The following is a 16,098-nucleotide window of genomic DNA, read 5'->3' as shown; positions in this document are numbered from 1 at the left end:
GGGAGCTCTCGAGGCATCCAGCTGCACAGCCTTGACCAACATCTGCCAGACACTCAGAGGAAACAGTGGGTGATTAGAACAACGACTTTGACATTTCAGCCTGTCTTTGGTGCATCTGGCTTTCCCACAAACCCACCATGACACATGTTTATGCATTGAAGTGTTTCAAACATCAAGAAGGGGGTTCATGAAAGAGCCCACAAGATCAGGCATTTCCAGTCTTAAAAGATGGTGTTTGGGGTGTGTCTCACACCCCACCCCACTTCCTCGCTGCCCTGCTGGTGGGCTCCGGGGTGCTGCTCTCAGGGTTCCCTGAGCATTCTTGCTTCGTAATCACTCTCATCCTGTGGTCTCTCAGGGTTAGAATTTTGGCTGAAATGCACACAGGTTGTGGGACCTTTTGGAGGATGTGTGTAGTCTGGAAGAATGAGTTGGGAAATAAGCTATGCAGCATCGCTCTTGTGTCTCCGTTACACCATGTGAAATCAAGAGAGTGAGGATGACAGTGGCAATGGGGTCAAAATGATCACTTATTTGAGTAACAGCAGATATTTATGGAGTGTCTCCAACATCAGTCTAGATGTGGAACCGCAGCATCTTAGGCAGAGGCCCTCAGGTGGGCAAGTGCTTGCCACGTTTGGTTGAACGGAAAGGCCCATGTGGCCACAGTGTGGTAGAGGGTAGAATGAGGTAAGTCGTAGAGTTAGGAAGAGCCCAGATCATGCAGAGGCTTAGAAGTCACGATGAAGAGTTCAGATTCCATTCCCAAGGTGATGGTGAGCCGCAAGAGTGTTGTTTGACACAGCAGACCAACATGGCCAGATTTCTACGTGAATGTTGTCAAGCTTCCACAATATATTAAAGTCAGCAGCAGGCCACAGCACCTGCAGAGTGTCAGGAGATGGGGCACATCTCATCACTGACTGAGGTTGTGGAAGAATTTTCCATCCCCCACTCCCCCAACAGTCCTGTTCCTGACCTGGGACCCTTCTGCCTTGATTATTCAGTCACTGTGTATTGGTTGAGATTGCACCCTTGAACAAGACAGATAGTGTGCCACATATAGTTTGTCAGTGCCCAGTGCTTTCCCTGTCCCAGGAGCCTTTATATCACCATTTCTACGTGCCCTGGCCAGTGGGATCCTGATTGGGTCCTGTCAGTGGGGTGGCAATTGCATGAGATTGGAAGGTGGAAGAGGAGGAGCCATTGTTCAAGGCCGCTGCTGAAAGGCACATGGGAGACCACACAGGCGGTAGGGTGTGTTTCTTGAGCTTTGCCATATCCTCCTGAGAATCACCACTTGAGAGGTTTTGCATTTCAGTGACCTCCCTGACCTTTGCTTGTGCAGCCTTCACTCCCAGTATTAACCCTTTCCTTACTCTTCATATTTGGAGTGGCTTCTGCTTTCCTGACCAGCCTCCCAGTGATCCACAGGGGCAGGGCAAGAAGAGGAGTATCTTGGATCTGATCATCCTGTTTTGAGGGGTGGGGCTGAGGGATCATTTTGACCCCATTGCCACCATCATCCTCACTCTCTTGGTTTCACCCCTCAACCTAGTGTAACTTGGAGGAACAAGAATGATGCTTCATAGCTTATGCCCCAACTCATCCATCCAGACCACAGAAGGATATCAAAGTCGCCACTCGCTTGGACACAAGAGATCAAATTAAAGCATAAAGCAAGTGGTGACTATCTACCTACTTAAGTGAGAAAACAAGGTCGTGAAAAATCTAAAGGAAAAAAATACTGTAAAAATAACCCTTCCCCAAACTACTACAATTACAGTTAATAGTGCTCTAGAACATTTTAGGAACTTGATACTATTTTGTCCTAATCCATTCAGGAGAGAATAAATATAATTAAGTAGCCAAATCAATTTGAAAAAGAAGAGTGAGTGAAAAAGAGGAGCTTTGCCATAACTAGCTCTTGTAACATTCTACAAAACCATGTTTGTGAAAACTGTGTGGCCCTGGTCCTGGGATACAGAAACAAACCAATGAAATGGAAATAAGAGCCCAGAACAAGACTCTATTTAGAAAGTTGTTACATGATGAATATACCACTGGAATTGAACCTCTCAACAGAAGGTTTGGGCAAGGGAGTGAGTGAACTAAATTTGTTTTTTAAAACACCTTCCATGCAGCATTTTGCAGGCAGACTTGGGTTTGGGAACAGCTGGTGGCAGAGTGACCAGTTAGGGTGCCATGGCAGTATTTCAGGTGAGAGATTAAAAACAAAAATAGCAGCAGGAAGAACGGGAGTGGAGAAGGTGTGATGTGAGAGACAGGTCTCAGAGAAAACCAGTTGTCCTGGGTGACTAGTTAAATGTTGGGAGAGAGGGAGAGAGGAGTTGACGTTGTCGCCAGAAAGAGTGACCTCGGGTGATACAGGTTGTACAGGGAGGGGTGGGAGGGCAGAATGTGGCAGGTTTGGCATTGGTTTGGTACAGGGGGAGAGCCAGAATGATAGTCATGGAAATGCCAAAGCATGATGGAGAAGCTAAAGCAGGGCCCTCCTGTAGAATGGAAAGTAAGAGATTGTGGGAGGTTTATATGGTTTATAGGAAGTCTGTTATCAAAGCTGAACTTGGAAGTTAATGGCACATAAGTGGTACCTGAGGCCAGAGGAAAGGTAGAGCCAGTCCAGGTAGAGTTGCCCTCTTTACTAAAAAACAAACAAATAAGTAGGACAATCAGTTCAGTTTGAATTTCACATACTCAATGAATACTTTTTAAAACATATATTCCATGTGATATTTAGGACCTATTTACCCTACACATTACTGACTGTTGATCTGAAATTCAAATTGAACTGGGCAGCCTGCATTTCACCTGCCAGCCATAACAGCCCCAGCAAACAGGAACGCCTCCGGAGACCAGGAAGGCATTGGCCATGGCGAGGAGGGGTGCAGGCTGGGCAGCCTGAAGAATATGTCTCATGGGGTGGGGGGTGAGGGTGGGGGAGTGGGAAGGCAGCTGGTGCCCAGATCCTGCTGATTGCATTTGCAGAGATGGCCTTCAGGGTGTCCCACATTCTAATGTTCAAAAACAGAAGAGAAAATAGATGTTTATTATGAAGTATTCCCCATTCGATAAAGGGACAACCAGTGAAAAGAAAAAACCATTGTGAGGCACAAGCAAAGCAGGTCTGTGGGTTCCATAAGGCATATGGGCTCCTGGTTTGCAACCTCGGGTGGACTCTCTGGCCAGTGGGTGGGGCAGGTGTTTCACTGTAAATGACGGTGCTTTGGAAGGTCGGGTACAAAGGCTTTGTGCAGGGAGACGATGGCAGCAGGGGATGAGACTTTCATGTAAAAGGTAAGATGTGAAAGCCACGCTTCCCGCCACAACTCCACCGCCGTGTCCCTCAGAGCCTGGTTGCACCCATGGCCACTGCACGCGCAGCTGGGCGGTGGCTGAAGCCACGGGCCTGCACCTGGTGCTACCTGCTCGCAGGGCCCGCCCAGCCTCCCGCCAGCCTCTCGGGCGCAGCCATTGGGCAGTGCGGGCTTTCATCAGAAAATTGTGGGTGGAAACTTCCCGGGGTTTGCGCTGAGCTTCCTGAGGGTTCTCAGCTTCAGATGCAAAGTGAGTGGGTGTCTCTGTGAGAAGCTGAGAGAGAACAAGAGAGGTGTTGCCCTTGACCATGGAAACTCTATAAAGAAGGCGCCGACTCCTTCCTCTCGAGCAGTCAGCAGCAGATGCTCCCTCCGTAACACCTGGACTCCAGGGATTGAGAAGGACGCACGCCCTTTGCAGGGGGCGGCTCGAGTCTGTGGCTGCCATGCAGCAGCCCCTGAACTACCCGTACCCCCAAATCTACTGGGTGGACAGCAGCGCCCCCTCCCCTTGGACTCCTCCAGGGACAGTACTCCCCTGTCCCTCCTCGGTGCCTAGAAGACCTGGTCAGAGGAGGCCACCGCCGCCGCCGCCACCACCACCACCACCACCACCACCACTACCACTGCCACTGCCACCCCTGCCTCCACTGCCACTGCCACCTCTGAAGAAGAGGGACCACAACCCAGGCCTGTGTCTCCTTGTGATGTTTTTCATGATCCTGGTGGCCCTGGTTGCGCTGGGGCTGGGGATGTTTCAGCTGTTCCACTTGCAGAAGGAGCTGGCCGAGCTCAGAGAGGTAAGTGCTGGGCTTGCTGGGGCCCGAGTGCTGGGCTGAGACAGCTCCGCGCGGTGGACGGTGTCAGGCTGCCCTGGTCCACACGCGGACCACGGTCTTCCTTGCAAAGTGCTCTTCCGCCCTTTATCCCCGCCCTCGAGGTGGATCATCTTAGCCATTCTATGCTACAGACAGAGAACTGGGGGCTCATATAAGTAAAAGGAATATTTTTTAAAAATATTTTATTGATTTTTTAAAATATATTTTATTGATTTTGTACAGAGAGGAAGGGATAGAGATAGAAAGTTAGAAACATCGATGAGAGAGAGTCATCAATCAGTCGCCTCTTGCACACCCCTACTGGGGATATGCCCGCAACCAAGGTACATGCCCTTGACCGGAATCGAACCTGGGTCCCTTCAGTCCCCAAGCCGACGCTCTATCCATTGAGCTAAACCGGTCCCGGCAAAAGGAATATTTTTTATCATGTAAAGAAAGGGTCATGAGAGGCTGCAGCTACATTCTTCCTTCCTGAGATAGCAAGGCAGCCTGGTGAGCCACGACCTTAGTGACTCAGGAAAAGGAGCGCTGAGTATCAATTAGAAGTGAATTTGTGCAAATGGCCAAACTAAAAAAAAAAAATTTTTAAAAGAGTTTAAAATATCAGAAGTATGCTAAATCACACAGCTGAGGCACAGGGAGACACAGCTGCTCGGCCAAAGTCCGAGGTACGAGAGGCTGTGAGGTGTGTAGATGCCTTCTCCGAGCCTGGTATATTTAGCAATTCTGCCTCCTTTGCTTAGAGAACTTTATATTTATTATATGAATTTTCTCTTTCTCTTTGTCAGTATTCCAGCCAAAGGCATATGGAATCATCTTTGGAGAAGCAAGTGGGTGAGTCCTTTTCTACATGCACATTGAGTTTCTCAAGATGGTCCTCAGAGCTGGCCCTGTGGGTGGAAGGCTGTGAATTGCATCCATTCTCGGACACATTTTACTGCAATAGGAATCCTGGCTGACTCTGAATCTCTGGTCCTTTTGGTTCCTTGAGCTGCCTTCAACTATGAAGTCAAGTTAGTTATTCAAAATAAGTCTATCTGAGAACTGCACACAATTAAAAATAACTTCTACTTGACTTTGGGAAGAGACACACACCTTTTCAACCCTGGATCTTTGCCCCCTGAGCAGCTGGCTCCAGGGCAGTCTCCTGCCTCAGGCCTCCTGGGCCCCAGGCACAGGGTGGTGGCTGTAACTCCCCAGAGAGGTGGTGGGGGGAGGTGAAGAAGGAGAGAGAGAGAGAGAGAGAGAGAGAGAGAGAGAGAGATATGTTTCTAGGAAAGGTCTTCTCTTTAAATTACCTAAGAGATTAATCAACAGTCAAGCTTTAGTTAAAGCATTTCATAGGATGTACTGAAGCTTTTAAAAGTGGGAAACCAATCATCTACATTAGGGTGATTCTTTTGCAATCACTAGAAAGATTGGGGGAAGATGTCAGCCATTATTCAAAGGGTGGTCCAGCTTCAACCACAGAGGTCATTGTGAACTCACTTCAATGATAAAGGAAAGGCCTGGCTGGCACGGCTCCGTGGTTAAGTGTCAAACTATGAATCAGGAGTTCTTGGTTCGGTTCCTCGTCCGGGCACATGACCGAGTTGCAGGCTCAATCTCCAGTGTGGGGTGTGCAGGAGGCAGCCAATCAATGATTCTCTCTCATCATTGATGTTTCTCTCTCTCTCTCTCTCCCTTTCTCTCTCTGAAATCAGTAAAAACATATTTTTAAAAATAATAATAAAGGAAAATCCTTTGTGTGAGATCCAGGACAGGAGGAAGGAGAAATGTTGAACATTTCTCATCACCTTTCAGGACATAGTTTTGGAAACTGTGGACAGACAGATTTAAGGCAGATAGGTGAGCCTAGGGTTTATGAACCTTTAGATATGATAAGAATAGGAAGGGAGCTAAGACAGCATCTGGTCCAGGCATCTCATTTTTCAGAAGAGGGACAAAACACCAGGCAGATTAGGTCACGTGCCCCAAACCACTGGTGTGGAACTACAGGGCTTTCCAGTATATGGACTGATACCTCGTGAAATAAGGCAACACCCATCTCTCTGTGATGATTATGAAATAAGAAATAAAGATGGCAAGAAAGATGCCTCTGGGAAGACAGTAAGTAAATCTTATTAGAAATTGGGAAGAAACATAAGGCAGCACTGGCCAGTCAGTAAGGGGACCCCATTCCTCAGAAAGTGCCCGCTCAGTTGATCCAAATCACCTACTGCCTGGAATGTAGGAGCCAACCTCAGGAGGCTCCGGTCCCCAGCTCTGGGTCCAAGTCCCTGAGGGTAAGAAAGTCCAGATGGGCACAAGCAGTGTTGAAATATTTGCTAGAAAAAACAAAGCCTCTATGTCTAAAAAAAATGACATAGATTTGAAAATTAGTGGAATGTTGCTGGTGAAACAGGTACCTAATTACTCACCTTTTCCTCACTCCCTGGAGTGGTTTTAGTGATTAACAGTCAAGCAAGCAGATGAGTCAGGTCTGCCAACCCCAAAACAATCATCTTCTCCAGATCAACCCAGATGGACCAAAATTGGTTAATTATCACATGGAAATCAAATGAGCAACTTTACTAATAAGAGATGCAAATTAAAACAAGAGATACCCATTTTCATCCATCAAATTAAGAAAAGTTAAAAAAAGCCAGCTGGGAAGCAATGAGAGAAAGGGGCTGCTTAAACATGATGGACAGCCAGCAGCCTATAAATTACTATCCCTTTTCTGAAGAGCAGTTTAGAAACATATATCAAAGGATCAAAATTGTTAATTTACCTTGTAGTCTTATCACAAAGAATTTATCTTTAGAAAACAGTGAGAACTGTACAAGGATGTTCATCACTTCTTTAGAAGGCTATTTGTAATAAATAATTCAAGAGAAATGTAAATGCCTCTTAATAGGAGATTAGTTGAATACACCATGGTATATTGAGATGACAGCATAATAAACAGCAGCTAAAAATCATATATTAGAAGGACACTTAATGCCATGGAGAGTGTGCAGTTTATAGTGTTAGGTAAAAACACAAGTTAGTTTAATATTGGCTACATATATGCATATTTTTATATCTTTATGTTCTCAGCAAAGAACTGGAAGAATTTATATTTTAGCATGGTAACTGATTCCTGCTGGGCGGCACTAAGCTTCCTTATGTCCTTCTTTTTCATTTTCCATTTTGCCACAGTTATTCATTACCTCTTTTATTCATTCACAAATGTTCTTGGGGTGCTTCCTATGTGCTTCCTATGGTGCTGGGTCGGGGGTGATCACTGAGAACATGAGAGATGAGGGGCCTACCCTCATGGAGCTTGAAGCAAGCCCGAGAAGCTAAACCAAAGCGGGCAAATAAACCATATCTTTCCAAAGTGTGCTGAGTGTGCCTAAGGCAGAGTGATCTGGAAAGTCCCGAGGAGGTCTTGTGATTGTGAGTGAGAGAGAGAGTGTGTGTGTGTAGTGCAGTGAAAGGATAAGGGAAAGCGTTTCAGCAGTGAGAACTACGTGTAAAGATCCTGGGGCAGGAAACAGTCATCACCAAAGTATGGGATATATATCTAGTTTCCTTGTTCCATTATTCGTCCAGCAGGTAATCTTGCTGAATGCTTTCTATGAGAACTTACCATACAAGGCTCCCTGAGGGCTATAAAGATATGCACCATTTCCTGTCAGAACATGGCCTAAAGCCAGATCAGCTGCACAGATGGCTTGTGGTTCAGGAATACAGGCAAGAGTCAGCTTTGCCTTTCCTGTTCACTAGCACCTCATTCATATTGGGTAATCTTGGGTGGCTGCAGAGGTAGTGGGAGCTCAGGCAACCTTCTCAGTTGTTAGGGCCTTGTCATGCACCTTTCTAAGACTCTCCAGTGTCTTAGCTCAATTCATGTGGTAGCTCTATAGCTCTATTCAGTTAAATATTTGAAATTAGAGAAGTAGTGTCTTGTTTTGAGATCTGTTCTTTATTTTAACTTCTCAATTTAACTTAGCAATCATTTACTGGTCACCATGCCCTGTGTTAGAAACTGAGCTGAGTACTCTGGTGGATTAGACCTGTCATAAGGAGTTTACCATTTATTTGAGAGAGTTAGACGAGTTACAAGGTTTTCACAGAAAAGGGGTGGGTGTCCAAGTTGATAAGAGAGGTGAAGACAGCATGATTATGGGAGGGGAAAATCCTATTTGATTAAAAAGGCTTGGGAGGGTACCCCAAAGAAAGAGGTATTTTCTATGGTATTTATAGGGTTGATAGCAACTTAACATAGAGATCTGTTTGGAAGGGCATTCTGGGTAGAAGAAACAACATGAGCGAAGGCACAGAGACAGAGAGCTGGGCATGTTCAGGTCATATCAGGAGGCCTAGGGGAACCATACACAATTGTACGTTCTATGAACCCATTCAAGCTCTTTGAACCTTAGGATAATTCATTTAGGGCAGGTTATAGGATGCTTTTTGGGGGAACACCTAGCAGCCAGGAGGGGAATTAGTAGTGCTCTCCATCCTCTGGCCTGCTGAGTCTTAGGAACAGTAAAGCCAGAGCAGAAAGAGTCCTGGATTGGGAGTCAGGATTCCCCAGTGTCAGTCCCACTCTGACCCTGAGTCGCCGGGGCTTCTTGGACAAGCCACCCAACTTCTAAGCTCATTTTGTCATCTGCTGCGAGGTGGGGCTGGGATCTCTGCCTGAAAGGGTTGTGGCACGTTCTAACTGCAGTAACTGATATGACAGCTTCTAACGAGTGAATAAAATTGTTAATGAATGTCATTTTATTGTAACAGTATAACACGCCTATGTCTGCCTTAATTTTGGTTTGTTTTTTACCTCTCCGAGTCTGTAATACAGGGATGATGAATTCCACAGTTTGGATTTGCATTAATATGTGTCCTACTGTTGCTATTTATGCTTTTTTAAAAAATCTCTTTTATTTAAATGCCCTGTTTAGAATTCCACCAAAAGAATAGTCAACATCTCATTTTTACCTCTATATCTCATCTCTCTACGATACAGATCACTCCAATCCAGCCTCTGGAAAAGGGGAACAGAGGAAAGTGGCCCATTTGACAGGTGTGTATCGGGAAGGTGAAAGAGGCAGAAAGTAGAACAGCATTGCTGTGTTTTGAGGGAGGTGATCAGTGGAGGAGAGGCCCAGGCCTGGCACAGGTGGGCTTCCAGTCTGTGGTTGTGTTGTGGAGTGAAATGATTGATAGTGATGTGGGAGGGGCAGTCCCTGTGGGAAGGTCATACACACCCGAGAAGTGAATGAGTATCACAGACCGTGTGTGCCTCTGTCCCTGGGATTATTTAGGCAGAATGATCCAGCCCAGGAGCAGGCTTTTATAGAGCAGGCACCTGTGTATGTGCCGAGCCTTCGGGACGTGGTGAGAAAGAAACAATACATGCTTCCTGCCTTCAAGAAGCCTAAAATACAATAGGGAAATGGATACACAGGTCATCACTTCAATACTGGAGAGCGTTCTCTGCGTAAGGCGTGTGCATGATGTTGTGGGGACACAGAGGAAAGGGGGCTTCAGCCCAAAGAGGGGGACTGCAGGTGAGAAGTTGGGTCTCTAAGGTCCTTTCCAACTTTAGATCTGTAGAGTTCCTTTGATTTGGCTTTTTCCCTCATGAAAGGACCCTAGAGCCTAACCTTCTATTTCTGAAGATCATAGAACATGTGTCCAGAGAGCCAAGCTCCTCTCATTAACTTCTTACTACAATTGGTTAAGATTACATATTATTGTCCCATTGTGTGTCTAAGGAGGAATTTAGTGATGGGTGAGTCTGACCTGTTGGCCAGCTCTATGGGGGCTATGTCATTTTGGTTAAAACACACACACACACACACACACACACACACACACACACACAACACACACACACACACACACACACACACAAACAAACAAACAAACCCACAAACAAACAAACAAAAAAACCCTCTTGCTCCAGGAAATACAGGTCCATAGTTTTGCCTTGGAAGCTTAGTTTGTAGGGTGCATGGGCATCTCTGGCTAAAAGCTCCTCTCTGACTTGGTTTTAGGCAAGCCCGACTCAAGATCCATTCCTCTGGAATGGGAAGACACCTATGGAATTGCCCTGATCTCTGGGGTGAAGTATAAGAAGAGCAGCCTAGTGATCAATGACACTGGGCTGTACTTCGTGTATTCCAAAATATACTTCCGGGGTCAGTCCTGCAAGAAACAGCCCCTGAACCACAAGGTCTATATGAGGAACCTGCAGTATCCCAAGGACCTGGTGCTGATGGAGGAGAAGATGATGGACTACTGCACCATCGGCCAGATGTGGGCCCGTAGCAGCTACCTGGGTGCGGTGTTCAATCTCACCAGTGCTGACCACTTATATGTTAATGTGTCTGAGTACTCTCTGGTCAATTTTGAAGAGTCTAAAACATTTTTTGGCTTATATAAGCTCTAAGAAAAGCACTTTGGGATTCTCTCCATCATGGCTCCTTGATACAGGCGCTGAGAATGCTGTCTTGAAAGAGGGTCTTCTAAAGCCCACTTGAGGTCAGGTGAGAAGACATAAACCAAGAGGGTTCTGAGGCCACAGAGTCCAGCAGGTCTATGGTTCCTCATCTCACTCCCAACATCCATGAGCCAGACAGGAGGAGGAAGAAAGCTGATGAACATAGCACTCTGGGCTGCATGTCCACATGCAAAATGGGGCAAAGCAGCTACCAGGGTGGTCTACATTCAGCTGCAGAGGCCAAGCGTGTTTGGGCACATTGCAAAGGACACCTTATAACTCACCTCCTGCGGTGGGTCTACTGTCTACCTCAGAGGAGGCTGTCTTTCAGGTACAAGGGATGGAAAAAGGGACTAGGCTTGCATGATAAGCTCAAGAGACTGAAAGGCTGGTGTCCCAGTGGCAGCATTTTTCCTTCCAAAGCCATAGCCTCAGCTGCCAGGTGATGGAAACAGAAAAGCTAGGGATATCTTTGGGGGATGCAGTCCATTCCCTACACAGCATGTATGTTTCCAGAGCAATTGTAGGTGTGTGTGTGTGTGTGTGTGTGTGTGTGTGTATGTGTGAGTGAGTGAGTGAGAGAGAGAGAGATTGGGAAAGCTACCTAAATAGGAAGAACATGTTAGGAAATTAGGGGATACATATGGTATTGGTTTCAAATGCTTCTTGGCAACCAACTCTGACAGTCCTCTAATCTTGGATTATGACAATACCTAGTGATGCTTTTTTCCTATAATATAACCAATATTTATATATATATCTATATATTGTGCATTTTAAATGAAAAGAATACATGTAATAAAAACTATATTTTAGAATACAGATAAGCAATATGGATGTACTTTTTAGAAGTCAAAAAGATTTTGCTTTTTTCCTTAGTATTTATTTCTTCATGGCCTCTTAATTCACTATGACTTACGACCACTTTAAGGAGAATTTACTAGGTGAGAAGGACTTTGCCAGGTTCTCGTCCCCTCTCTGTATTTTCTTCCCTCTCTCTCTCCCATTATTCAAAGTTTCCATTGCTATTATTATTGCCAGGGTTAAGCTCACCCAACTTTCCATAGGTTTGATGACAACTTGTCTTTTCCTGTGGGCATAGTGGAAAGGGCACAGGCTTTGGGCTAAAATAACCTGAGTTTGAATCTTCATTCCTTCACTTATTAGCTATGTATTCACTGTGCAGGCCCCTTGACCTCTCATAGACAGAAAAGGGCCAATATATACATAAAGTATCTGACACATAGTAGAATGTAAAAAAAAAAAAAAAAGGTATGTGCCATTATTTATAAGCTACTCTGTGAGAGACACTTTGTTCTCCAGAAGTCACTGCTCTTGAGAGATCCATCTAAACACCTGGGTTCTTGCATTTTCACTTAGATCACTCCCAATTTCCTTCTCCTATTGTCTTCAGCCACTACCATGGCCTTCTCTAGACTGTCATTGTTAAACATTACTATACCTCCTTTGAAATTTTATTTCAGGCATTTTATTTTCACAAATCTATTATTCAAGTTTAGTTGCTTCAACATTTTATCTATCTATCTATATCTATAATAATAAAAGTATAATATGCTAATTAGACCAGACGTCCTTCTGGACAACTTTCCTGATGAAGCCAGGGCTGCAAGGGAAGTCTGGGTCCCTGGTACCAGAAGAAAGTTGGTGTTGGCAGCTGGGGGAAGGAAGGTCTACTCTTGGCACAAATTTCGTGCATCTTATGTACGAAATTTGTGCCTTGTGTGTGTGTGTATACATATATATATATGTGTGTGTGTGTGTGTGTGTGTGTGTGTGTGTATATATATATATATATATATATATATATATATAATATATATATTTACCATATTGAGACCTCTAACTAATGAGCTCTATTATTTTCTTGCATAACCATCAGCTTCTTTATTTTCACTCCTCTCTGTCTGGCTGATATTCTATCATCTGTCATTACAATCACTATCTTGGATAGACCCTCAACCCCCAATATTCTGTTTCCTTCACTGTAATCCTCTTGGGAAAATCCTATTTTCTCTATGCTGGCATCCTAGCAGCTGGATGTTGCAGGAGAAAAATAACACAAACAGACTGGTTTCATTTTATTTTTTATCACTCATCTACTGAAGTCAGCCAATCAATTATGTACCCATCACTAATTTGTTTTCTTCTTTGGATGGATTTGAATAGGCAATGTATGCTCACTATACAAAATTAAAAGGATATGCAAAGATAGGAGGAAAGAAGTTCCCTCCTCACCCTATCCTGTGGCCCCATTTCTGCCCCCTGAGATGAGCTGGTGTGATGTGCCATCAGCTCGTCATACTGGTGTTGCCACTTTTATAACCTTTATCTCTGCCCTGCTCAATGCCTTTGACGTTTTCTGGAGACAGGTGTGTACCTCACCATGCTTTAAGTTCTGGTTCTACGGAAGAGAGGTTAACAGCTTCTTTAGGATCCTGACTTACTTTTTTTTACCTCGGTAGAAATAGACAGGATGTCAAAATCTTGAAACGTTTGAATATGCTCATTAAAAATGGAATCGGCCATGGTTTCTTTCTTTTTCCTTTAAAAAAAATAGATTTTTAATTGATTTTTTACAGAGAGGAAGAGAGAGGGATAGAGAGTTAGAAACATCGATGAGAGAGAATCATTGATCAGCTGCCTCTTGCACACCCTCTACAGGGTATGTGCCAGCAACCAAGGTACATGCCCTTGACTGGGATCTTTCAGTCTGCAGGCCGACACTCTATCCACTGAGCCAAACCAGTTTCGGCCATGGTTTCTTTATGTAATGCTAAACCCAAAGAACAGCTTAAAAAAAAAAAAAAGTCACTTCTGGTTCAGTAGTTTGAGGTTTTCTTTTCTTTCAGACAACTGAAGCCCCCCATCACGGTGACTTTGCATTCTCTGAAGTAGGTTTTGACTTACCACAACTAAACAGGAAAAGAGCTCTTCTGGAGATGTCGCTGCAAGAGTGACTGATCTGAAACAGCAGCTCTTTGAGAGAGGGGGATTGGAGAGAGAAACCTGGCTCCTCCAAGCTGGACTCTTGTCCAACCACTAGGTCATACACCTGGAACTAATATAAGATAACATTGAACATCAACTGTAATTGGAAAAACACACACACACACACACACATCTTCTAAAAAGAAAAATTTCCTTAGGGAGTTAAGCCTGGTCCTAAGCTAAGAAGTCGTGTCACCTGATGTCAAATTGCATTTTTTTCAAAGGAGTCTGGTTAAGTTCTGAAGTTAGAGAGATCATGATTTTTTTTTTTTTTTCCTTTCTGTGTTTTGTTGTTTCTTTTTCCCTAGGGTTTTGGATTATGCACAGGCAGAAGAGGCATTCCTAGGGAAGCAGAATCAAAACCCCATCCTTAGGTCTTCAGACTCATGTCTGAGTCAGAAATGAACCTGATTCAGAAATAATGTAATTATTGATGGTAGCTCAGGACCTTTGGAACTCATCAAGAAACTAACTGGCCATGGGAATAAGACAGCTAAGTGGGTATTCTGCTCCTGAAGGTCGGAAAGCAATACCGCAATGAGGTCAAAGCTTTCCTTTTATAGAGACACCTCTCCATCACTCTAGCTGGTACATTTTTCAGAGAAAAGTAGAATTCAGATGTCCCTCCTCTCCCACTCTATCTGCTCAATGGAGTCACCTTTTCTTCTATTTCTTAACAGAATGACATGGACCTCCATCTTACATTCTGTGGGAAGCCCAGAGTTCTTTGCAACCTTCAGGGAGGAAACTCAACCTTTGGGAGGTCCACATTCTAGTGTCTGCTGTCACGGGGACCTGGCAGTGACTGTGCTTCCAGGCTCCTGTCAGCTCATTTCCCTCAGGGCACCTCTCCCACAGGATGCTGGGTACAGGCAATTCTACTGAAGGTTTGAAGGTAATGGAGAGAGGTTACCTTAGACAGTATAATTATACAGTTACGCAGTATAATTACACCTAAGGCTGAGTATTAGACATCGCTATCATCCTCCAAATTCACCACAATTACCTATTTAAATGTGTCACCTCAAATCCTACTACTTGAAGCAAAAGCCCATTCATTCATTCATTCATTCATTCATTCAACAAGTGTTTGCCACGTACCTGAAACTGCCCTATGTATTGTGGATACATTGAAATATAAAGCCCCCTGTAGAGTTGTATTTTAATGGAGAAATGGTGAATATACAATAAAGAAAGAGCAAAAAATATCTAAGATATATGGTAGGAAGTGCTATGAAGAACAGTTAAACCAGGTAAGGCTTTAGAGAGTTATGGAGGAGGCGTGGTTTTTTAAAAAATCAGAACTGGGAGGCTTTTAAAAAAATATGTGTTTTTATTGACAGAGAGAAAGAGAGAGTGAGAGAGTAACATTGATCAATTGAACCCCAAAACCTGAGCATGTGTCCCCACCAGGAATTGGACTGATGATGCTTTGGTGCATGGGGTGATGCTCAAACACCGGAGCCACACTGGCCAGGGTGAGGGGTGATTGTTTGACAAGTGGCGAGCAAACACCGCTTCGAGCACAGCCAGTAGAAAAATTACAAGCATATAGTCAGTTAAATCTCATTCTGAGACATTAAAAATAATGAAAAGATCATATTACATTTTTGTAGTCTTTAAAACATTTTCTCACATGCCTCTTTTATTGTTTATTTTTTTTAAAATATATGAAGTAATCCATATGAAAGATATTGGCATGGGCCAGATTCTCTATAAATGTTCCCAGGAAATATTGAATATACTCTGTGCTCATTATATTCACAGCCTGGCATGATGCCATTTTGAGGCCTGTTTTTGTGTTTTGTTTTTTTTAATCCTGAAGTATAATTAAATAAGGTGATGTTTAACCCAGTGTTGTCTCAGGACAGTCTCATTTTACGTGAATGTGAACTGCTGAGGGAATTCCCCCCCTCCAGCTGCTCATCACAGAAGGGACAGAGCTTGGTTCTTACGTTGTAGCCCTGACTTTCTGCGGGTGAACCACTTCAAAGACAATGTGATTTCATAAGAGACACGCTTGGTGATATTGAACTCTGAACGTGTCCACACATTTAAGATATCATATGCAAGACAAGAATCTTTGCAAAGGAGATGGAGAGGATTGGGTGGGCATCCATGGGTGTCTCAATATATCTCCGGACAAAGATCTCTTCGTTTCACTCCACCCTAACATCATTTACAGTCTGTGGAATGGAACTTGGTACACATTTTCTGGAAGAGAAGGTTCTAGAAGTTGTGCCTGATGGAAAGAGAAGGTAGGTGAAAGACTCAGAAAGCTACCAAGGTCTCTGGCCTTAAATAAATGACCTGAGATTCTAGATTAACGAAACGGGATTCTGGTAACATGAGATGCATTTTTATCTTCCCACCCCACTGAGAGGAGAAAACGGCCTTGACTCAGATGGTGAGAAACAGGCTCAAAGGTGTTAAACAG

General features: G+C 44.2%; 1 protein-coding gene across 1 annotated transcript; it reads left to right on the top strand.

The window, feature by feature from the left end:
- The first annotated feature begins 2,434 nt into the window (after nt 1-2,434).
- FASLG (Fas ligand) lies at nt 2,435-11,474 on the top strand. The gene is made up of 4 exons (XM_036442695.1): nt 2,435-4,138; nt 4,966-5,011; nt 9,174-9,230; nt 10,207-11,474. The coding sequence occupies exons 1-4, from the start codon at nt 3,785-3,787 to the stop codon at nt 10,599-10,601; spliced, it is 852 nt and encodes a 283-aa protein (XP_036298588.1). The 5' UTR covers nt 2,435-3,784; the 3' UTR covers nt 10,602-11,474.
- The last annotated feature ends 4,624 nt before the right edge of the window (nt 11,475-16,098 follow it).

This window comes from Pipistrellus kuhlii, unplaced genomic scaffold, assembly GCF_014108245.1.
Source record: "Pipistrellus kuhlii isolate mPipKuh1 unplaced genomic scaffold, mPipKuh1.p scaffold_m20_p_18, whole genome shotgun sequence".
In the NCBI taxonomy this organism is placed as follows: domain Eukaryota; kingdom Metazoa; phylum Chordata; class Mammalia; order Chiroptera; family Vespertilionidae; genus Pipistrellus; species Pipistrellus kuhlii.
Note: the sequence above shows the minus strand (reverse complement) of the source record. Positions and strands in the feature narration are given on the sequence as shown.